This window comes from Coregonus lavaretus (genome assembly GCF_964263955.1).
Source record: "Coregonus lavaretus genome assembly, contig: HAP1_SCAFFOLD_1077, whole genome shotgun sequence".
In the NCBI taxonomy this organism is placed as follows: domain Eukaryota; kingdom Metazoa; phylum Chordata; class Actinopteri; order Salmoniformes; family Salmonidae; genus Coregonus; species Coregonus lavaretus.
In genome coordinates this window covers 105,655-130,644 of record NW_028157863.1, presented here as the reverse complement: position 1 = coordinate 130,644, position 24,990 = coordinate 105,655, and the positions used below count along the sequence as shown (strand labels likewise).

General features: G+C 40.9%; 1 protein-coding gene across 1 annotated transcript in view; it reads right to left on the bottom strand.

Moving 5' to 3' along the window:
• The window catches only part of LOC311124801 (NACHT, LRR and PYD domains-containing protein 3-like), a gene marked incomplete at its 5' end in the record, with an annotated part of 44,951 nt that extends 20,169 nt beyond the window's left edge, over nucleotides 1–24,782 (bottom strand). Inside the window, 3 exons of the mRNA XM_084198897.1 lie at nucleotides 369–542; nucleotides 809–2,603; nucleotides 24,773–24,782. Of these exons, the coding sequence (XP_084055023.1) occupies nucleotides 369–542; nucleotides 809–2,603; nucleotides 24,773–24,782 (1,979 nt within the window). The remainder of the gene's footprint in view (nucleotides 1–368; nucleotides 543–808; nucleotides 2,604–24,772) is intronic.
• Between the last annotated feature and the right edge of the window lie 208 nt (nucleotides 24,783–24,990).

The following is a 24,990-nucleotide window of genomic DNA, read 5'->3' as shown; positions in this document are numbered from 1 at the left end:
ATGCAAATCAATTTATAACATTTCTGACATGCTTTTTTCTGGATTTTTTTGTTGTTATTCTGTCTCTCACTGTTCAAATAAACCTACCATTAAAATTATAGACTGATAATTTCTTTGTCAGTGGGCAAATGTACAAAATCAGCAGGGGATCAAATACTTTTTTCCCTCACTGTAAATGTATGAAAATATTTAAATAAAAGGTGACATTCTGTACTGTTGCATAATATGAAACATTGTATCTAAAAACCAAATGTAAAACTGTAAGCTTCACTGCCCAAACACATATGGTGTGGACTATGTGTGCCTGGTAAACACATGTGGATCTGGTGAACAGTTATCACTTGTTGACCAACTACAGGAATACTGACCTCAGAGTCTCCAGTTTACAGTGGGGATTCCCCAGTCCAGCAGAGAGCAGCTTCACTCCTGAATCCTTCAGGTCATTGTTACTCAGATCCAGCTCTCTCAGGTGTGAGGGGTTTGACTTCAGAGCTGAGACCAGAGAAGCACAGCCTTTCCCTGTGACTCCACAGCCTGACAGCCTGCAAAGAGATCATCATGATTTCACAAACACAGTTAATTTAACACCAGTAGTGTAGAAGGACAACGGCTGATGCATTTGGTTTATTCTCTTAAACAACATATAGATTCATCTTCCATCTCCTAGAATTGTATGGTCATATTGTTATACTAATGTGAACATCAATGCATTTATTCAATATGTTTTTCAATAGAATATTATATACATTTTATAATACATATTTTACTCTAAACTTAATATTTCTTGCTGATGATTTTATGTACTCACAGAGCAGCTCTGGAGGCTTTGACCACTGGCAGCAGCCTCAGAAGACCTTCCTCTGATCTGGAGTATTTCTTCAGGTCAAAAACATCCAGCTCCTTTTCTGAAGTCAGCAACACAAAGACCAGAGCTGACCACTGTGCAGGTGACAGTTCTTCTTCTGAGAGACTTCCTGATCTCAGGTAGCGTTGGATCTCCTCCACTAGAGAATGGTCATTCAGTTCATTCAGACAGTGGAACAGATTGATGCACCTCTCTGGAGAGGGATTCTCCCTGATCTTCTCCTTGATGTACTTGACTGTTTCTTCATGGCTCTGTGAGCTGCTTCTTGTCTTTGTCAGTAGACCTCGTAAGTGCTTCTGATTGGACTCCAGTGAGAGGCCCAGAAGGAATCGGAGGAACAGGTCCAGGTTTCCTGTCTCACTTTGTAAGGCTTTATCCACAGCACTCTTGTAGAAAGTAACTTTACGCTTGTGTCTGATCCTCACAGAAAAGTTACTGGACGTTGATTGAGGTTTGGCCATTAGATTCTCATTGTTGTTGATGAATGAGAGGAACACATATACAGCAGCCAGAAACTCCTGAATGCTCAGATGCACGAAGCAGTACACCTTGTCCTGGTGCAGCACACATTCCTCTTTAAAGAGCTGTGTGCACAATCCTGAGTACACTGATGCTTCATTGACATCAATGCCAGCCTCTTTCAGGTCTTCTTCATAGAAAATTAGATTGCCCTCAACAAGCTGTTGAAAAGCCAGTTTTCCCAGTGACAGAATGCTCTCTTTATTCCAGTGTGGACCTGTCTCTTCTTTCCCAAGATACTTTTCATTCTTCTGTTTGGTCTGAAACACCACAAGGTGTGAGTACATCTCAGTCAGAGTCTTGGGCATCTCTTCTCTCTTGTCTGTACTCAACGTGTGTTCAAGGACTGTTGCAGAAATCCAACAGAAGACTGGAATGTGGCACATGATGTGGAGGCTCCTTGATGTCTTTATGTGTGAGATGATTCTGCTGGCCAGGTCCTCATCACTGAATCTCTTCCTGAAGTACTCCTCCTTCTGTGGGTCATTGAACCCTCGTACCTCTGTCACCTGGTCAACACACACTGAAGGGATCTGATTGGCTGCTGCAGGTCGGGTGGTTATCCAGAGGAGAGCAGAGGGAAGCAGATTTCCCTTGATGAGATTTGTCAGCAGAACATCCACTGAGGTTGACTCTGTGACGTCACAACAGATCTTGTTCTTCTGGAAGTCTAGGGGCAGTCGGCACTCATCCAGACCATCAAAGATGAACAGAACTTTGTACTTGTCATAGTTGGAGATTCTTGATTCTTTGGTTTCCATTGAGAAGTGATTGAGAAGTTCAATGAAAGTGTGTTTTTCCCCTTTCATAAAATTCAGCTCCCGAAAAGGGAATGAAAATACAAATTGGACATCCTGATTTGCTTTTCCTTCAGCCCAGTCTAGAATGAACTTCTGCACAGAGACTGTTTTTCCAATGCCAGCGACTCCCTTTGTCAGCACAGTTCTGATAAGTTTGTCTTGTCCAGTTAAGGGTTTGAAGATGTCGTTACATTTGATTGCAGTCTCTGGTCTTGCTTGTTTCCTGGTTGTTGTCTCAATCTGTCTCAGCTCATGTTCATTATTGACCTCTCCTGTTCCACCCTCTGTGATGTAGAGCTCTGTGTAGATCTTATTGAGAAGTGTTGGGTTTCCTTGTTTAGCGATCCCCTCAAATACACATTGAAACTTCTTCTTTAGATTAGATTTGAGTTCACGTTGGCAAATCACAGCAAGCTCATCTGAATGAAGAAATAACACAGAGGATATTAACATTACGTCTGTTTTAATGCCTACAGTATTGTAAGACTGTGTTATAAAGTTTAAATTGTAATAATGTATTCTCTTAACTGTCTGTATAAATGTGTAAATGTTTTCATAATGCATTACAGACTGGTGTGACTGATATATATCATTATTATTATATATTCGTATTAATGATGGTATCTCTCTCTCTCTCTCTCTCTCTCTCTCTCTCTCTCTCTCTCTCTCTCTCTCTCTCTCTCTCTCTCTCTCTCTCTCTCTCTCTCTCTCTAAATTAATCACCACAACACATCCCTGCTGCTACTTGATGAGGTCACTAGGTGTTGTGTTAAGGCTGCTACAATATCATTGAGTTACACAGCTACTTTAGCTGTACTTTAGCTACAGCTTTTAAATGTTCTAAAACAGCATTCAACATGAGGCAGACAGCTCTTACTTTTCTCCAGTGTGTCAGCAAGCTCCTTCTGGTTCATTTTCCTCAGGACGTGCAGTGTGATCTTCAGAGCCCCCTCTCTGGCACTGCTCTCCTGCTTCTCATCTTCAGCATCCACCACTTCCTTATCCTGCTTCTGACTCCCAAAGCCTTCTGGGAGTTCTGGACTAAGAATCCTCTTGAACATCTTCAGCTCCTTCTTCACAAATGTCATAATATTCTCTTCAAGCAACTGAAATAAATCAAGCAAATCAGTTAAGCAAGAGACTAAATGCTTTCTCATTAACACATTAATGAATGATTGACAGATCAACTTTACTTGAGGTAAACAAAAACAAATGTACATAACAGGACCACATACACTGAATATGGAGGCCAGGTCTGTTTGATGACTCTGGGAAGACTGACCACTGAGAATCTCTGACTCTGATCTCTCCTGTTGGTTTCTGTGGACAAAACACCAGATTACATCTCCTCATCCAGGGAGTACACACACATACACACACACACACACACACACACACACACACACACACACACACACACACACACACACACACACACACACACACAGGGAGGGAATGTAGTGTTTGTTTAATATTGTTTCAGGACTATGAAAATGGAAAAAAGGATTAGCCTATGGATTATGAAAACAACAAAAAGAAATGGGAAAATGGGAGATGAGAAATGACAAGAGACAGTGTTGTTTAACTCACTGACCATGACCCATGAGTTCTTCTTACCTTTGTTCACTAGAAAAGTCTCCCTCTCTAAACCATATAGGATGTTTCATAGACCGGTCACTCTTCATAGACACACAGCTGGGTACAGGGGAAGCTGGTCTCTCCTGCTTGATTGGGCTTCAACACAACAGAGACAAACATCACATCTCTCATCTACTCTGAGATCAGATGGGGAAACAAGAGTTTCATTCCAAAACGCTATATATCCATTTTCAGAAATGTTGGTAAATTAGCTTTTATTGTTTGAATAAATTATGAAAGAGATTGGTGTGATTTTTCACTATCTAATCATGGCATGGGGTTGTTCAATGACAGACATGTATTTGTTTAAAATCTATCAGAGAGACAAATAATCATGTTTTTTTTGCAAAATGCTATATGCTATATATCTGCCTCACTCACAGAGAAATAACTAGTACTGCTAGGTTTTACACAGTAATAATATATCTGCCTCACTCTCAGAGAAATAAGTAGTACTGCTAGGTTTTACACAGTAATAATATATTTCCACCTCACTCTCAGAGAAATAAGTAGTACTGCTAGGTTTTACACAGTCAAATGTGGCCGACCGGCTCGATTCGGTCTTATGTAGCAAAATTTGAAATTGTGTTTTTTACATTGGATAAAAGTAGAGACTCAGCTAGAAAAAGGTATATCATACACTACAGTTGAGGAACAATGGGAAAGTAATTCTGCTTTGAAAGATGATAAACTTGTAACCTCAATTTTGAGAAAATGGTCTTTAAATGTTTTGGTTCACCTACTGGAGAGCTCTTCTTTATCTCCAGTGGTGTTACTTTGGCAGATAATGTCACCCATCTAAATAAATAGTATGTATATATATATAGTTAACTAAATGTATGGTGTTTTTGGTTTATGTCAGTTTCATTGTTTGTTATGCTATAAATTGTTATTTTATGGTTGTAAGTGGTAAAATTAACTAATTAATTAATTACTACTTTAGTAAGGATATACTTTATTCAGTACTACTGCAGTTACTAAATAATTCCAATAGATGGCAGCATAAGACCACAAATGACATTTCAAAAGATCAGTTTTAGTTTTCTCCCTGGATACACCACCACTCCCCCTCACAGGAAAACTCCTGCACACGCTTTTTACTGTCCCTTTCCACACTGCTAACGCAAGAGGAACGACTGAAAAACCATTTAACAGATTACTGTGAAATAATATAATGATGATTCATGTTTATTATTACCTGTTTTTATGGTCATGTTTTGAAATTATACTTCATTAATATAACAATTATCAATAAGCCTGAACAGTAATTTAGTCACCTCTGGTCGAGAAAAACTTATTTTCCTAGTACATTCATTGTCAGATTCATCAACCAGCAGCGAGCACTCTGCCTTCTAGCACAAGCGAGGGGCATGTTGAGGTACATTTGCTAACCGGGAGGGTTGCATGATGTAATTCATTGGTGGGCTGGAAGACGCACTCTTGTCTTATCTATTCCGAGGTTGTTTAATCGATATATTAGTTATTTTTAAATGCATGTATACTAGGGTTGAGGTTGGAGCATCTGACTAGTGATTATTTACCCGGGGTTCAACACCTGCTATAGTCACTATTTAATTGCTCTTCCAAAACCATCACAGGCCTAATAGAAGATATATAGCTAACTAAAGTAATGAGTGACCATTTTAGAAAATCATGGGACATATAGTATTTGGTTGCATGCTATTTTATGTCAATCATATTGCTGCTTGTAGCCTATAACTGATGCTTCGTGGTCTTATGCTGCCATCTATTGGAAATATGTAGCTATTAAAAGTTATTAATTCACGTACAGACATTGGTGAGGCAGCTGAGAAATAAAGTGTATTAGATCAGTCTCAAACCTGCCCCACGCCAATTGCTGGACTTTCACACAGAGGTTATGGTCCTTTGTAGCTCAGCTGGTAGAGCACGGCGCTAGTAACGCCAAGGTAGTGGGTTCGATCCCCGGGACCGCCCATACACAAAAATGTATGCACGCATGACTGTAAGTCGCTTTGGATAAAAGCGTCTGCTAAATGGCATATTATATTATATTATTATTATTAGGTCACCCAATTCAAACCACATTTGAAAAATAAAACAAATGTGTCTTATTTATCAAGTGTTCTGTCTTGCAATTATACATGTAATAAAATAACAACAAAATAATCAAAACGCTATTTAATACTATGATTGTATTTACTAAGATCATATTATTACTAAAATAGTTTCTAAAAGTGTTCTAGGCTACCCTACCCTAGAATTAGGGGTTAGGGTTACGGCTAAAATAGGTTATAAGTAGGGTAAGAGTTTCTGTATAGCACTTTGTGACATCTGCTGGTGTAAAAAGGGCTTTATAAATACATTTGATTGATTGTTAGGTTTAGGGTTTTTATGGCAAAAAACAGTATGGGTTTATGGCACTCTTGCTCCTCCCTTTGGCCATATGTGGGTACTAAATAACTAATTCATGACATTTTTTACATTTACATTTTACATATTTAGCAGATGCTCTTATCCAGAGCGACTTACAGTTAGTGAGTGCATACATTTTCATACTGGCCCCCCGTGGGAAACGAACCCACAACCCTGGCGTTGCAAGCGCCATGCTGGTAGCCATAACCTTGTTAATAATAAGTTACCTGAGGTAAACCTACAGGGTTAACGCTCACCAAGTAGCATTTACCTTGTTAATAATAAGTTACCTGAGGTAAACCTACAGGGTTAACGCTCACCAAGTAGCCGTAACCTTGTTAATAATAAGTTACCTGAGGTAAACCTACAGGGTTAACGCTCACCAAGTAGCCGTAACCTTGGTAATAATAAGTTACCTGAGGTAAACCTACAGGGTTAACGCTCACCAAGTAGTCGTAACCTTGTTAATAATAAGTTACCTGAGGTAAACCTACAGGGTTAACGCTCACCAAGTAGCTGTAACCTTGTTAATAATAAGTTACCTGAGGTAAACCAACAGGGTTAACGCTCACCAAGTAGCTGTAACCTTGTTAATAATAAGTTACCTGAGGTAAACCTACAGGGTTAACGCTCACCAAGTAGCATTTACCTTGTTAATAATAAGTTACCTGAGGTAAACCTACAGGGTTAACGCTCACCAAGTAGCCGTAACCTTGTTAATAATAAGTTACCTGAGGTAAACCTACAGGGTTAACGCTCACCAAGTAGCCGTAACCTTGGTAATAATAAGTTACCTGAGGTAAACCTACAGGGTTAACGCTCACCAAGTAGTCGTAACCTTGTTAATAATAAGTTACCTGAGGTAAACCTACAGGGTTAACGCTCACCAAGTAGCCGTAACTTTGTTAATAATCAGTTACCTGAGGTAAACCTACAGGGTTAACGCAGGCAGGTCTCATTGATAACAATAGTGAAGCTGGCATTGTGACGCAGAACAATGGGCTGGGAATAGAACGTTCTGAAGGCGAGTCGGTGTCACGGAGCTCAATGGAACTAATTGGAGCTGGTAGGGTGAAAAATGCCCAAACATAAGGCCTGTTGTTTCGAGATTACTTCATAACCAGGGACAGAAGGTAATATTATGAAACTGGGCTCCATGGCGGATGCAATGAACTAATTTTATCCGAAATAAACGTTGTAAAAAATGTCACTTGATGCGGCCCAAAAATAATATTAAAAAGTTCAGTCCTTGGACACAGAGGGGTTAAACACTAAAGTTACCGTCCATCTAGTGAAGAGAGGAGAACCGGACAGAGGGATGGTAGGTAGCCAGCATCCGTCAACCAGAGAGGGAGAAGCCCTCCACGGTATTTAACAGGTGGAAGAAACAACCCGGGAGCTCCATCGGTCCACAAGAAATGCAGGCAGCCGGTGATGATGTAGTGGTAGCTAGGATAACTAGGATGCTGCTGGTAAAGAGTAGCTAGCTTAGCTAGCTGTACCGACTAGCTTGGCTAACTAGCAGGTCGTTCGTCTGTCCCTCGAGGATGATGACGAACCCGTTGAACCACACAATTAAACAAGACTAGCGAGTGAAAAGGATCTGGCTACGAGTGAAAAGGATCTGGCTACACTCATACTGTCACTGACCATTACGCAAAAAACTAATTGAACAATAAACTTCGGCGTCTCAACACTGTAACGAACTCCGTCGTTGTTCCCCAACATCACCTCAGTCCACTCAGCGCGTAACTGGACAATATGCTTGGCGCCAAACCGTACGTGGACGCGGACAGTTCTGTACGGGGACGCGGACAGTTCCAGAACGCGGACATGAGCACTGCCACACAATAAACTAAAAGCAGTCTTTAAAGTCGGGTACATTAGTAATATTCTTTTTTTATTATGTCAAACAAAAGAAAATCGTTTTTTAAAACAATATTTTGAGATCTGGGCACGTATCCAAAAAGCGTCTCAGAGTAGTAAAATTGGTCCTCTCTCTCCCCAGATAGACTCATTTAATACTGGGTCGTTACAATATTTTGAGATCTGGGCCCATATCCAAAAAGCGTCTCAGAGTAGAAAATGTGTCGTATAAGTGCTGAGAATAAAGCAGTTTTAGTCCTACTCTTATGGGTATAAATTAAAGCTATGCATGAAGCCTCTTTATTCATAAGTGTCCCACCTAGTTGGCAGATATTTAGGACACCTCATGAGCTGTCCTAACCAGTTAAGAGGTACCAGCAGGTGTCTTGATAATAGAAACATGCAGCGAGTCAGTGGTTCCTGTGCAACATGTAATTGCTTTGGAGCAGTGGTGACCTGTCATTCAGGGCAGAGCCCCACCTGTTTAGCAGATGCTCTTACCCAGAATGATTTACAGTAATTGCATTCATCTTAAGATAGCTAGGTGAGACAACCAGATAATACAGTCAAATATACAGGATACGAACATTCAATTTCAGCTAAACAATGGATATATAGCGTTTTGCAATAAAAATAATAATAATTATATACATCTAAAATCTATTAATTAAACATCTGAGAACAGTAAAATTGAAGGTACCCATAAGCAACCATTTCTGATTATTGTGGAAATAGCATTTAGGAAATAAACTCTTAATGATTCTTAAACAAAATTGTCATCTCACCTCTTAGCTTTGGTGTCATGTTCCCCAGAGAGACTCATTTTAGAGGCAGGGCCCCCCTCCTCTCTCTCCCCAGAGAGACTCATTTTAGAGGCAGGGCCCCCCTCCTCTCTCTCCCCAGAGAGACTCATTTTAGAGCACTGACCCCTAAAAAGAGATCCAACATGTTGGTTGTAGTTAACACAGTAATTCTTGAATGTGAATTGTTATCATTTATTAATTATCTCTTACAAAACATTTACTAACAGACATATTGAAACAGTCAGGCTATTTAATGCAATCAAATGAACATCTGGTTGTGACATCTCTTCTCCATGTTAACTGTCAAGTTACTGTTTGTTAAGGTAGTTATAGACAGTGCAGCAACACAAGGCCATGTCTCACACTTATTTGTATTCATTAAAAGTCAGCCAATTATTATCTTTCAATCTGTTCTTTTCTAAACGTATCTGAGAATGTAGACAGAAGGGCTAAAACGGGCTTGATTGATCTGCAGGGGGATCAGTGATCTATACAGAAAGGTTTTTTGCAACAATTAAGATATGTTTTATTATTTAAAGTAGGCTAGGTTATAATGTATAACAGTATTTTTTGTGTAAAGCAGATCAAGGTCTATACCTCAGCCAGTGGTGACCCGTCATTCAGGGCAGGTGGCCTTTCCTGTTTTGCATGTTATTTTGGCATTAATACGTGTCACATATCAGTTTGCAAAAAATGTAAAAAATAATATATATATAATTGAGTTAATAAAGCCGCAAGAAAACATGGTCTCTTTTTTGTTTTCTTGAGTAAGGCAGCTCCAAAATGCAGGTGTTTCAGCCTAGCTCAGTGCTTTCTGTGGTGGTGGGTCAAGCCAGAAGACAATACAGAGCATTGCTTCGTGATTGGCTCAGTGTTATGTCACTCATGGGGACACTACGTCACCGCCAAGTCTAAGGGTAGAGCTAGAAAATTCAAGCCCATTGGGTGCTGCCACAGAGTTACATTAGAAGTGCCCATTCAAGAAGGTCATTGGCCACAGATAAAATGACGTCAAATCACATTATATCTACAGTAGCTTTGATTGAACTGATCAGGTCAACATCATACTTTCAAAATCTTAGCCAGCAGTCATCATCATGAATCAGGTCGACAATCTACAGGCAAATCCTTTTTAATCCTTGTCATATGAAGAGAAATAATGAAGAGAAATGATAGGACAGCTGTTGGGACTCTGCTGTCGGGACTCTGCTGTTGGGACTCTGCTGTTGGGACTCTGCTGTTGGGACTCTGCTGTTGGGACTCTGCTTTATGTAGGCCCTAACAGTTTGTGGGCACCGTTTCTCACCGTTATAGTGCAATGAATGTATTGTTTAGTGTTGTGTTGTGGAGTGGCTTTGCTGGCATGCATCCCCCTTTATTTATGTTTTGCCCCACCAAGATTGACATGCTAAAATCACCACTGACCTCAGCTATAGCCTAGATGACCAGCCTAAACCTGTTCAGATCAGTTCCCATAACGTTATAACAGTAACAGTAGCAGGAGCCTAGTCCTGATACAGATGGAGGTCTATACCTCAGCTATAGCCTACATATCCTAGATGACCAGCCTAAACCTGTTCAGATCAGTTCCCATAACGTTATAGACCTAACAGTAGCAGGACAGAGCTTGTAGCCTAGGCATGGTATTTTACACACCATTTCAAACGGAGACAATCATGTTGGTCAGCATGATAAGTGATCATAGCTCAAACCTACTCTGACTATTGAATGTCTGACGTCGACCTAACCTTATAATAGTTTGTAGTTTAGCCTAGACCTACGAGAGTCTGCCCGTCTTTCCTACATATCAACACATTCATCCGACTTCTAATGTTACAGAGAAATACGTGCCACAGTTTCAACAGCCATTGTGTAACTGCGTAGGCTACACACTTACTTTCACGTTCATATGAGGAAATCACATAACTTTTTACAGTTGCTGGTGCAGCCGCCTGTTCTCTTGCAGATGAAGTAGCTTTTATAGGCGACTCATTCAACCAGCCTTAACAACAGTAAATAAAAGATGTCAAATGGTCAAAAGTCAATCCTGATATAGCCATGTACATCAAAGAGAGGTGTATTGCTACAGATGTAGGATCTTAATTTTAGCCAGTTTGCTACAGCAGGAAAATAATCCTGCAGCAACAGGACATTTGAATTATTATGGGAATGGCCGGCAGGGATGTAGCTCAGTTGGTAGAGTATGGCATTTGCAACGCCAGGGTTGTGGGTTCGATTCCAGTATAAAAAAATAAAATGTATGCACTCGCAATGTATGTAAGTCGCTCTGGATAAGAGCGTCTGCTAAATGACAAAAATTTTAAAAATCACCATGTAGAATTATGTGTACAGATATAGGATCTTAATTTGATCACCCCCCACTGTAGAATAACTTTCCCTCAACGCAGTAAATGTAAAACTTGTAATGTATTTGAGGTTTTAAAAGGCTTCTGAAGTTTGTAATTTCCACTTAGAAATGGCAGACTTGAGTTTCCCTTACTAAAAATCTATCAACCGATACAAACATTTCCATTAATTATAAATCACATTTACTGTTGCTGCAGGAATATTTTCCTGCTGTAGCAAACTGGCTCAAATTAAGATCCTACATATGTACATGCAAATGTACTTGGCGAATAAAGGTGATTCTGATTCTGCAAAGGTTGAGTCTCTAGATTCCCTTGCTGCTCTGGGGAAATAATGAAATGGTTGTCATAGTGATTTAAACTGGGACTCGTTATCTCCAAACTCTGAGACCATGTCATTTGTTATATTTCACCCAATTGATAAAGGAAGCTAGAAGGCTGAACCCAGAAGACAACTCTAAATAAACACTTACTGATATTATCCTCAAATACTTTCACGCATATTATTGTGTCTCTTTGTTCAACGGACGTCGGGTAGCCTGTGATATTAATATTGTAGCAAACAGCGGGGCAGGGCAGTGAACCCAGGTCGCTGGCCCAAACTAGGTTAACCCTATTGCTGCGATGGGAATTGTAACCTGTCTCACACTGCCCCCTATAAAAGCAAGTCCTGTGCTTCGACTACTCAGACCCCTCACACATCCGGGCCGTGCAATCTGATGGCCTCACAGACACCATACTACTTCTGACACCAATGTAGCAAACAGCGGGGCAGGGAAGTGAACCCAGGTTGCACTTGTAAAAAGGCAAACAACCTACGCATCGCGCCATTGGCGCCAATTGGGTTACTTGGTTGGAATTGCATCATAGTACATGGGAATAATGATGCATATTATTTAGAAAAGTGGTTTCTTGCATCAACCACAACAACATTTTCAGTCACCTCCTCCTTGTGTGAAGGACAAGTAGATAAACAGGTTAATGTCAAGCTCTGCAAGTTTTTTGGAATGTCTCATGCAATGTAGGCTTACATTGAACACTACACATTGGCTGCTACTGTAGGCTGAATGATAGAACAGCTATTTCCATGTTAAATGTTATTGGAGGCCTTTTTTACATTATGATCAAATAGCCTACTTGGTCTCTGTTAAAACTGTAACTTAAAGTGGGTACAGCCTCAGTGTTCACAGTAAACTCACGCCAGAAGTTGCACAGATCGCTACACTATAGTAGAACTATGATACAATTACATTTATCATACGAAATGTGAAATGTAGAACTATGACGAATGAATATTGATGTATTGAATTCACAGGAGGTTGGTGGCACCTTAATTGGGGAGGACGGGCTTGTGGTAATGGCTGGAGCGGAATAGGTGGAATGGTATCATTAATATGAGCCGTCCTCCCCTCAGCAACCTCCACTGATTGAATTTGACTTGCCCACGTCCAGTTAGCGCCATTTTGTATGATTAAACTGTCAAGTCATTATATTTTTTCCGTTCTGAGAGCACCTTCCTGATGACTGGCACTCTGTACATTCCTATGGATGAGGCCTGAGCTGGAATGTGAAGATAACTGAAGCTAGCTAACTTTAGAAAACCAGTATATCTAGCTAGCATCATAGTCCACCCCTCAGGCTAAGTTCAGGTTACAGCATCAGGCAGACATCAACAGCTGAGTTGTAGGCTACTACCTGGGTCGTATTCATTAGTTTACACAGCAGCCAACAGTTTTGCAACAATGCATAAACAGTTTACTCCAAAATCTGTACAACGTGACCTAAACGGTTTCTGCTGCCAAATGTTTTTCTACGGTGGGCACTAATGAACACACACAACCTGTTTTGAGGAAGTGTAAGTTGTTGTTAGTCTTTCCACAGTATTTATTTGTCTCTCTTTCACACAACATACCTTCCTGAGTGAAAATAGTTAACAGTAGATTAGAAAGAGAAAATGTTGTTGCTTGTTGTGTTTTAAACCTGTTTTGAGAAGACAAGTCTATAGACCTTTGATACAGTACACTCTTAGAAAAAAGAGTTCCAAAAGGGTCCTCTAGCTGTCCCCACAGGAGAACGCTTTTGGGTTCCAGGTAAAACCCTTCTGGCTTCCATGTAGGACCCTCGGTGGAAAGGATTCTACCTAGGACCAAAAAGGGTTCTACAAAGGGTTCTCCTATGGGGACAGCCAAAGAACCCTTTTATATTCTAGATAGTGTATGAGCGATCACCCTGGGGCACACAGATGGAAACAGAACGAATTCACCCCACGCATCTAATTTATATCGAAAACGTTTTAAGGAGAGTAGGCCTATTATAACACTGTCCACAAAACATATCATCAACTATATTAATACACATAATAATATCATCAACTATATGAATACACATAACAATATCATCAACTATATTAATACACATAACAATATCATCAACTATATGAATACACATAACAATATCATCAACTATATGAATACACAACAATATCATCAACTATATTAATACACATAACAATATCATCAACTATATGAATACTCATAACAATATCATCAACTATATTAATACACATAACAATATCATCAACTATATTAATTCACATAACATTATCATCAACTATATTAATACACAGAACAATATCATCAACTATATGAATACACATAACAATATAATCAACTATATGAATACACATAACAATATCATCAACTATATTAATACACATAACAATATCATCAACTATATAAATACACATAACAATATCATCAACTATATTAATACACATAACAATCGTCGTCTTACCTTTTATATGTCTCTCAATAGAAGTAGAGTCTGGAATGATCATTCGGTGGTGGAAAGTTCCTTTAGTTTGTTCTGCTCATTTCCATATCAGGTTCTACCTGTTCTCTCTCCCACTCCCTGTCTCTTTATAGCTCTTACAATGTGCCTTGGCATACATTCTACAAGTGTCTGGAACTCCAAATGTAGTTCTGATTTAGTGTTCCAAATGAAAACAATTTGATTAAACTGGTTAATATGGTTAAAATACATTAAGACTGAGTAATGCTGTGATTGTTTTTATTATTTTGTAATGAAATGTTTGACTTTATTTTCCCTATGTCCTTTCAATATAGGAAAAATTTGTGAAATGACAGCATTCTGTAAATATGGACAAAAGTCTATGGATTCATTTGATGGTATGTGTCTTGCAACATTATGTAAAATGACAGGTTGAGAAACACTGCATCTTCCTAGGTGCATATGTGAGAAGGAACGCAAACTGTCTCCTTATGTGTGTGCCATCCCTAAACATCAAGTGTTTGTGGTTCATTAAAATGTTTATTGTCAAGGTAAAATAAAAAATAAAATAAAAAAGTGTCTTGAACTCTATTGGAGGGATGTGACATCATTCTTCCACAAAAAATTCCATAATTTAGTGTTTTGTTGATGGTTGTCTTCAATTGGGATGAGACTTGGTGACTGAGACGGCCATGGCATATTGTGAAACATCAGCAAGTTCCTCTCTCCCCAGGGGTACCAGCTCCTCTCTCCCCAGGGGTAGCAGCTCCTCTCTCCCCAGGGGTAACAGCTCCTCTCTCCCCAGGGGTAACAGCTCCTCTCTCCCCAGGGGTAGCAGCTCCTCTCTCCCCAGGGGTAACAGCTCCTCTCTCCCCAGGGGTAGCAGCTCCTCTCTCCCCAGGGGTAACAGCTCCTCTCTCCCCAGGGGTAGCAGCTCCTCTCTCCCCAGGGGTAGCAGCTCCTCTCTCCCCAGGGGTACCAGCTCCTCTCTCCCCAGGGGTAGCAGCTCCTCTCTCCCCAGGGGTAACAGCTCCTCTCTCCCCAGGGGTAACAGCTCCTCTCTCCCCAGGGGTAACAGCTCCTCTCTCCCCAGGGGTAACAGCTCCTCTCTCCCCAGGGGTAACAGCTCCTCTCTCCCCAGGGGTATCAGCTCCTCTCTCCCCAGGGGTATCAGCTCCTCTCTCCCCAAGGGTAGCAGCTCCTCTCTCCCCAGGGGTAACAGCTCCTCTCTCCCCAGGGGTAACAGCCCCTCTCTCCCCAGGGGTATCAGCTCCTCTCTCCCCAGGGGTAACAGCTCCTCTCTCCCCAGGGGTAACAGCTCCTCTCTCCCCAGGGGTAACAGCTCCTCTCTCCCCAGGGGTAACAGCTCCTCTCTCCCCATGGGTAGCAGCTCCTCTCTCCCCAGGGGTAACAGCTCCTCTCTCCCCAGGGGTATCAGCTCCTCTCTCCCCAGGGGTAGCAGCTCCTCTCTCCCCAGGGGTAACAGCTCCTCCCTCCCCAGGGGTAGCAGCTCCTCTCTCCCCAGGGGTAACAGCTCCTCTCTCCCCAGGGGTAACAGCTCCTCTCTCCCCAGGGGTAGCAGCTCCTCTCTCCCCAGGGGTAACAGCTCCTCTCTCCCCAGGGGTAGCAGCTCCTCTCTCCCCAGTGGTAACAGCTCCTCTCTACCCTAGAATGTGAAGACATCGGTGGCTTAGCCCACAGCCAGTAGGAGGGTCCGGGAAGGAATTTCAACAGCTAAATCTATGAATACATCACTAGTGTATTGCCAAAAACCACTCAAGAACTTCAAACATATACTCTGACCTGTCCAATGGGCCAAACTGATTAAAGAATCCCACAATACCTAAACCTCCTCTCTCTCTCTCTCTCTCTCTCTCTCTCTCTCTCTCTCTCTCTCTCTCTCTCTCTCTCTCTCTCTCTCTCTCTCTCTCTCTCTCTCTCTCTCTCTCTCTCTCTCTCTCTCTCTCTCTCTCTCACACACACACACAGTGCAGTAATTAGAATCCCTATATCAGCTTTTAGTGATAGTCTACTGTGTGTTCTCCCCTCCTCCGTCTCTCTCCATCTCTTTCTCTGTGTCGTCTATTGATGTCTTTCATCTTGTCTGGTGTCTCTCTCCATCATATCATATTCTTCTGTTGCTGTCTCTGTGTCATGTCTGGTGTCTCTCTCCATCATATCCTATTATTCTGTTGCTGTCTCTGTGTCTTGTCTGGTGTCTCTCTCCATCATATCATATTCTTCTGTTGCTGTCTCTGTGTCTTGTCTGGTGTCTCTCTCCATCATATCATATTCTTCTGTTGCTGTCTCTGTGTCATGTCTGGTGTCTCTCTCCATCATATCCTATTCTTCTGTTGCTGTCTCTGTGTCTTGTCTGGTGTCTCTCTCCATCATATCCTATTCTTCTGTTGCTGTCTCTGTGTCTTGTCTGGTGTCTCTCTCCATCATATCATATTCTTCTGTTGCTGTCTCTGTGTCATGTCTGGTGTCTCTCTCCATCATATCCTATTATTCTGTTGCTGTCTCTGTGTCTTGTCTGGTGTCTCTCTCCATCATATCTATTCTTCTGTTGCTGTCTCTGTGTCTTGTCTGATGTCTCTATCCATCATATCCTATTCTTCTGTTGCTGTGTCTGTGTCTTGTCTGATGTCTCTCTCCATCATATCCTATTCTTCTGTTGTTGTCTCTGTGTCTTGTCTGATGTCTCTCTCCATCATATCCTATTCTTCTGTTGCTGTCTCTGTGTCTTGTCTGGTGTCTCTCTCCATCATATCCTATTCTTCTGTTGCTGTCTCTGTGTCTTGTCTGGTGTCTCTCTCCATCATATCCTATTCTTCTGTTGCTGTCTCTGTGTCTTGTCTGATGTCTCTCTTTAGTTTTGCAATCCAAATTCGGAGCTATTGGAATTGTAACATGTTGTCCCATGTACATGGTGTAATTTACTGATGGTCCCTAACTAGCCCCATAGGGATATCCAAATTCAACCCAAATTTACCCCAGGTATTACGATTGGGTCGCGTGCAGTTGCATTCTGAATTGATTATTACTTGGTGTGGGCATGTGGGCAACCTTCATTTACGTTGTGATGCAGTCACAACCACAAGTCTCACTAAACTCAGTTTTGGACAAGACTGACATTATGACCAAAATTATCCAACATTTTTCAGCGGAATTTTGCCATGTTTATTCTGGTGATAACTGGATCACTGGCTGTCTCATGGAGTGTGTGAGGGTGAGTGTCATGGTCGGGATGGCCTGAACTCAGAGCCTGATAGAATACCAAGGAAAACCATAGTAACTGCAGTAGAACATGGTGGAACAAAGCCAGATGGCAGTAACTTCACTTACTGCTGTTTCCTTGGTTTTTACTGGGATTTTGTAGTTACATCAAATTAGACCCTCCGTTTTCTCTGAAACTGAAGATAATTGAACCAGGACACTTTGTCACAAGATATAACAGATACTATGAAGCCTGATTTAGGTCTGAACTCATCTTTGACCAAATGTGTAGCAGCAGTTTGCAATTGTACGGCAGAATAGCTGTGCACATAATCCTAATACCTCTTCATGGACTACATTTGAACACTTAAACATTGTCTTCTTTTAGGGCGGGACCTGGTATGGTATGGTCACATTGCCTAGTGGTTAGAAAGTTGGGCCAGTAACTGAAAGGTTGCTGGTTCGAATACCCGAGCCATCAATGTGAAAATCTGTTGATGTGCCCTTAAGCAAGGCACTTAACACTAACTTGCTTCATGGGTGCTGTACTACTATGCCTTACCCTGTAACACAACACATTTCATTGCACCTATCCGGTGCATCTGACAATAAAAACACGTATATTTTTTGCAATTACAACAGTTAATTTAACAATGCTGGTTATAACTCTTGTTGACGTTGCATTAGCCTCTTACTGCAGAAAAATATTCTCAGGAAATCATGTGACTTATAGTTAGAGAGAAGGATTCCTGTAAACGCACGCTGCTACAAGCAGGAAACAAGGTATGGACAAACCAGAAATGTGACATTTCTGTTTGATAGTAACCCTGAATGATGAATGTGTGATCTATCTTGTCATCTTTTTGGCCAACCACATTGGAACATTCTAATCTTTAAGGACATGAAGTATGGAGTCATTGTTTTCAGGAAGGTGTCTCCATGGTGATAGGAGGGACAGGAGGCAGACTAAAGGGCAAGGGAAGCCACCTGAACTACTGCCCTACAAAGGCAAAGAGCAGTCCACGCAAATGTCCGTGCATATCAACCATAACCACTGATCTGACCTATGACCCCTAAAATGCTGATACTGAACTCTGCCTTTGTATGACCTTAAACGAGTATATGGGTAATGCAACGGCAAAGTGCAGCATCAAGAAATCTAAATATGTTGATCCAACTTTCTTGTTGTTTATCTGTTTGATGGAAACTGTTTGATAGTTGTTACTACCTTCCAACTGTATTTAATGGTGTTATGTAGTCGTGTTTTCATGTTTTCAATGTTGTATTATAGTAGGCCTAAGGTTATTTCATCATGGAGAATGTTTATTCTTAAGAAATATTTGACATTGTATGACTATCATTATAATGCTGTTTTACCATTATTTACTCTCTCTCTCTCACACACACACACACACACACACTCACAGACACACACACACACACACACACATACATATCCCCCCCCCACACACACACACACTCACACACACACACACATACCCCCCCCCCCCCCCCCCCACTCACTGTGCAGTAATTATAATCTATAGAGCAGCTTTAAGTGATACAGTCTACTGTCTGATCTCCACTCCTCTGCCTCTCTCCATTACTTTCTCTGTCTTCTGTTGCTGTCTCTCTTGTCTCCCCTCTTCTGTTGCTGTCTCTCTTGTCTCCCCTCTTCTGTTGCTGTCTCTCTTGTCTCCCCTCTTCTGTTGCTGTCTCTCTTGTCTACCCTCTTCTGTTGCTGTCTCTCTTGTCTCCCCTCTTCTGCTGCTGTCTCTCCTGTCTCCCCTCTTCTGTTGCTGTCTCTCTTGTCTGCCCTCTTCTGTTGCTGTCTCTCTTGTCTCCACTCTTCTGTTGCTGTCTCTAATGTCTCCCCTCTTCTGTTGCTGTCTCTCTCCATTACTTTCTCTGTCTTCTGTTGCTGTCTCTCTTGTCTCCCCTCTTCTGTTGCTGTCTCTCTTGTCTCCCCTCTTCTGTTGCTGTCTCTCTTGTCTCCACTCTTCTGTTGCTGTCTCTAATGTCTCCCCTCTTCTGTTGCTGTCTCTCTCCATTACTTTCTCTGTCTTCTGTTGCTGTCTCTCTTGTCTCCCCTCTTCTGTTGCTGTCTCTCTTGTCTCCACTCTTCTGTTGCTGTCTCTAATGTCTCCCCTCTTCTGTTGCTGTCTCTCTCCATTACTTTCTCTGTCTTCTGTTGCTGTCTCTCTTGTCTCCCCCCTTCTGTTGCTGTCTCTCTTGTCTCCCCTCTTCTGTTGCTGTCTCTCTCCATTACTTTCTCTGTCTTCTGTTGCTGTCTCTCTTGTCTGCCCCCTTCTGTTGCTGTCTCTCTTGTCTCCCCCCTTCTGTTGCTGTCTCTCTTGTTTGCCCTCTTCTGTTGCTGTCTCTCTTGTCTACCCTCTTCTGTTGCTGTCTCTCTTGTCTCCCCTCTTCTGTTGCTGTCTCTCTTGTCTCCCCTCTTCTGTTGCTGTCTCTCTTGTCTCCCCTCTTCTGTTGCTGTCTCTCTTGTCTGCCGTCTTCTGTTGCTGTCTCTCTTGTCTGCCTTCTTCTGTTGCTGTCTCTCTTGTCTGCCTTCTTCTGTTGCTGTCTCTCTTGTCTCCCCTCTTCTGTTGCTGTCTCTCTTGTCTAACCTCTTCTGTTGCTGTCTCTCCTGTCTCCCCTCTTCTGTTGCTGTCTCTCCTGTCTACCCTCTTCTGTTGCTGTCTCTCTTGTCTCCCCTCTTCTCTTAATGTCTCTCTTGTCTCCCCTCTTCTGTTGCTGTCTCTCTTGTCTTCCCTCTTCTGTTGCTGTCTCTCCTGTCTCCCCTCTTCTGTTGCTGTCTCTCTTGTCTCCCCTCTTCTGTTGCTGTCTCTCTTGTCTCCCCTCTTCTGTTGCTGTCTCTCTTGTCTCCCCTCTTCTGTTGCTGTCTCTCTTGTCTCCCCTCTTCTGTTGCTGTCTCTCTTGTATCCCCTCTTCTGTTGCTATTCTCTCTTGTCTACGCTCTTCTGTAAATTGTATTTTGCTGTCTGTGTCTTGTCTGTTGTCTGTGTCTTGTCTGTTGTTGTCTGTGTCTTGACTGTTGCTGTCTGTGTCTTGTCTGTTGCTGTCTGTGTCTTGTCTGTTGCTATCTGTGTCTTGTCTGTTGCTGTCTCAGGTTCTAGTTTGTTACTGTCTCCTGTGTCTATTTTCTTCTGTTATGGCCTGTTTTGTCTCTCTCCATCATATCCTGTTCTTCTATTGCTGTCTCTGTGTCTTGTCTGGTGTCTCTCTCCATCATATCCTATTCTTCTGTTGCTGTCTCTGTGTCTTGTCTGGTGTCTCTCTCCATCATATCCTATTCTTCTGTTGCTGTCTCTGTGTCTTGTCTGGTGTCTCTCTCCATCATATCCTATTCTTCTGTTGCTGTCTCTGTGTCTTGTCTGGTGTCTCTCTCCATCAACAGAAATATTGGTGAGGGTTAGGCCTACTCCAATACAACATTGAAAACATGAAAACACGACTACATAACAGCATTAAATACAGTTGGAATATAGTTACAACTCTCAAACTGTTTCCATCAAACAGAAAAACAACAAGAAAGCTGGATAAACACATTTAGATTTCTACATACTGCACTTTGCTTGTGCATTACCCATATAGCTGTTTAAGGTCATACAAAGGCTGAGTGCAGTATCAGCATTTAAGGGGTCATAGGTCAGATCAGTGGTCATGGTTGATATGATTGGGAAAAAAAAAAACTTTAAAGTCATTTTTCTCAGAGTCACTGTTTGCGTGGACTGCTCTTTGCCTTTGTAGGGCAGTAGTTCAGGTGGCTTCCCTTGCCCTTAGTCTGCCTCCTGTCCCTCCTATCGCCATGGAGACACCCTCCTGAAAACAATGACTCCATACTTTGCTGAAACCTGTTCTGCCAGTTCATGTCCTTAAAGATGAATGTTGGAATGTTCCAATGTGGTTACCCCAAAAAGATGCCAAGATAGATCACACATCCATAACTGGTTTCCTGCTTGTAGCAGGCCACGTTCACAGGAATCCTTTTCTCTAGCAATGAGTCATATGATTTCATGAGAATATTTTTCTGGAGTGAGAGTGTAATGCAAGTCAAGGTGTCCTTGGATGAATGTCAACAAGATTTATAACCAGCATTGTTAAATTAACTGTTGTAATAAATAAATAAAATATTTTTAAATGTATTGTCACAGACACCGGATAGATGCAGTGAAATTTGTTGTTTTACAGGGTCAGCCACAGTAGTACAGCGCCCCTGGAGCAAATCAGGTGTAAGTGCCTTGCTTAAGGGCACAGACAGATATTTACCTTGACTGCTCAGGATTTTGTTCCAGCAACCTTTCAGTTACTGGCCCCACTAGGTAATCTTACCATACCAGTTCACACCCTAACAGACGACACTGTTCAAGTGTTCAAATGTAGTCCGTGAAGAGGTATTAGGATTATGTACACAGCTATTCTGCCGTACAATTGCAAACTGCTGCTACACATTTGGTCAAAGATGAGTTCAGACCTAAATCAGGCTTCATAGTATCTGTTATATCTTGTGACAAAGTGTCCTGGTTCAATTATCTTCTGTTTCAGAGAAAATGGAGGGTCTAATTTGATGTAACTACAAAATCCCAGTAAAAACCAAGGAAACAGCAGTAAGTGAGGTTACTGCCATCTGGCTTTGTTCCACCATGTTCTACTGCAGTTACTAAGGTTTTCCTTGGTATTTTATCAGGCTCTGAGTTCAGGCCATCCCGACCATCACACTCACCCTCACACACTCCATGAGACAGCCAGTGATCCAGTTATCACCAGAATAAACATGGCACAATCCCGCGGAAACATTATGGTTTAACTCGCATTGAAATGCAAAATACCCAGATAATGGTAAGAAATTTAGCAAACAAAATATTGAAACGCTGGCTAACATAAAGAAAAGGACAGCATTGATATTAATACAAAGTCACATAAGGATAAACATTCTCCGTGATGAAATAGTTCTTACCTTATGGATAAAAACAGCTTGAGGGTTGCTACAATACAACATTCAAAACATGAAAACACAACTACACAACACCATTAAAAACCACAAGAAAGCTGGATAAACACATTTAGATTTTTTAGATACTGCACTCTGCTTTTGCATGACCCATACAGCTGTTTAAGGTCATACAAAGGCAGAGTGCAGTATCAGCATTTTAGGGGTCATAGGTCAGATCAGTGGTCATAATAAGATGATACATCAGTGCATTTACACTTATCTACCTACGACATATTTGGCTGGACAGCAAAAACAACTTTAAAGCGTTTTTTGTCTTCAGTTGGACTGTTTTCTAGTTGATGCTCTTTGCCTTTGTAGGGCCGTTTATTCAAGCAGTCAACGGACAACAACTCTTAATGCAATCACGGGGAAAATACTTTTGAAAGCAGTTTTGACCTTTGTTAAAAAAAGAGGGGGATCCAATCTTTCCATTGATAACACGTTTATTTCTATACTCCTACAATCGCGGTAATGCATTGTTTTAAAAATGCAGTTACAACCGGAGTATCAAGCATGGTTTAGGAACATTCACAACAGAGCTCTTAAAGGGGCAATGGCATCTTAAAAGGGCAACTTTGTAATAGAAACCCCCCCAACAACAATTCTGAGTAAATAATAATAATAATAATAATAATAATAATAATAATAATAATAATAATAATAATAATAATAATAATAAATAATAATAATAATCAGGAAGTTGTGTCCAATGGGGTAAATGCAGATGGACAAACCCCATGCTTCATTTATAGCCACTATGCTGCATCCGTTGGGCTACAGGGGATCATGCTTATTGCTAATAGAACATCTGATAATAGACCATGAATACAGGATATATGGTTCAATATGTTAAAATCATTTACCATCTGATAATAGACCATGAATATAGGCTCTATGGTTCAATATGTTAAAATCATTTAACATCTGATAATAGACCATGAATACAGGATATATGGTTCAATATGTTAAAATCATTTACCATCTGATAATAGACCATGAATACAGAATATATGGTTCAATATGTTAAAATCATTTAACATCTGATAATAGACCATGAATATAGGATATATGGTTCAATATGTTAAAATCATTTAACATCATCTTTACCAATATCTTATTGGGCTCATTCATGGAGGTGGAAATGATATTTTAGATGGTGTCAGCATCATTGTATTTCCATTCATTCTGGAGTAGAACGGCCTTTTTCTTGTCACCAGAACTGAGCATCTTAGAGCTGAGCTTCTCAAGAAGTTTCCCCAGGAGGACCCTGGGAACCCTGAGCAAGGGGACTGGAATTGGTCAAATTTGCAGTTTAATACATTTACAAAAATGATCCTCTTTTCCTAAAAGCACGACGGTCATGACTTGTTTACATGAAAGGGGAGATTAATTTAGCACAAGACAATCAATCTGAGGTCGACGTAAGGATTTTTTTCTTTTCTTTAACCCCTGAGATTAAGCTGTTCTACGAGTATGAATGGTCTGAGGCAGGCGTTAGATTACAAGCGTTATCAAGTGTAACGTTAATAACGATGGTTTTGGGGAACTGCTCAGAGATTTAACGATGCTCCTACAAAGGTTCTAATGATTAACTTGGCCTTAAGATGCTTTTGGGAAACCGGATCCTGGATGAGACCATCTGCTAAATGACTAAAATGTCAAATGTAAGGTTTTATATGCAAATATCATATTACTGTATTTTTTGAACACATTTTTCAACATTGATTTCACAAATATAATATTTGTACAGATCTTTATTAAAAAGGTAGTTATTTTTACATTTCACTGTGTAAAACCTAGCAGTACTACTTATTTCTCTGAGAGTTAGGCAGATATGTATTATTACTGTGTAAAACCTAGCAGTACTACTTATTTATCTGATAGTGAGGCAGATATATATTATTACTGTGTAAAACCTAGCTGTACTACTTATTTCTCAGAGAGTTAGGCAGATATATATATTATTACTGTGTAAAACCTAGCAGTACTACTTATTTCTCTGATTTCTGAATGCAATGTAATTCAACAAAATAGGAAAATCAGCAAGGAGGATGAATACTTTTGCAAGGCACTGTAGGCAGATATATAGCATTTTGCAACAAAAAAAAACATGATTATTTGTCTATCTGAAATGAAAGCATCAAGTGATCAAATACATGTCTGTCATTGAATAACCCCATACCATGATTAGATAGTGAAAGAACGCACCAATCTCTTTCATAATTAATTTAAACAATAAATGCTAATATACCAACATTTCTGAAAAGTGATATTAAGCGTTTTGGAATGAGACTCTTCTCATGTTTCCCCATCTGAGCTCAGAGTAGATGAGAGACTGAGGGGCGGTTTCCCAGACAGAGTTTAATTGAAGTCAGGACCAGGTAAATTCTACTTAAGTATCTCCCCAATATCCCCACATGTCTTATTACCTGTTCTGTCTGTGTCCCGTATACTCCCTCTCTGGCGTTCCAGGTCACCAGTCTGCTCATTATTATGCACACCTGTCACCATCGTTACGCCCCCTGCGCCCAATCAGACTCACCTGGACTCCATCACCTTCCTGATTACCTCCCCTATATCTGTCACTCCCTTTGGTTCCTTCCCCAGGCGTTATTGATTCTGTTTCAGGGCTTCATGTCTGTACGCTACTCCTTTTTCTCGTTTTGTTCTATGTATTATTAAATTAACTTCCTGTACTTGCTTCCTGACTCCCAGCATA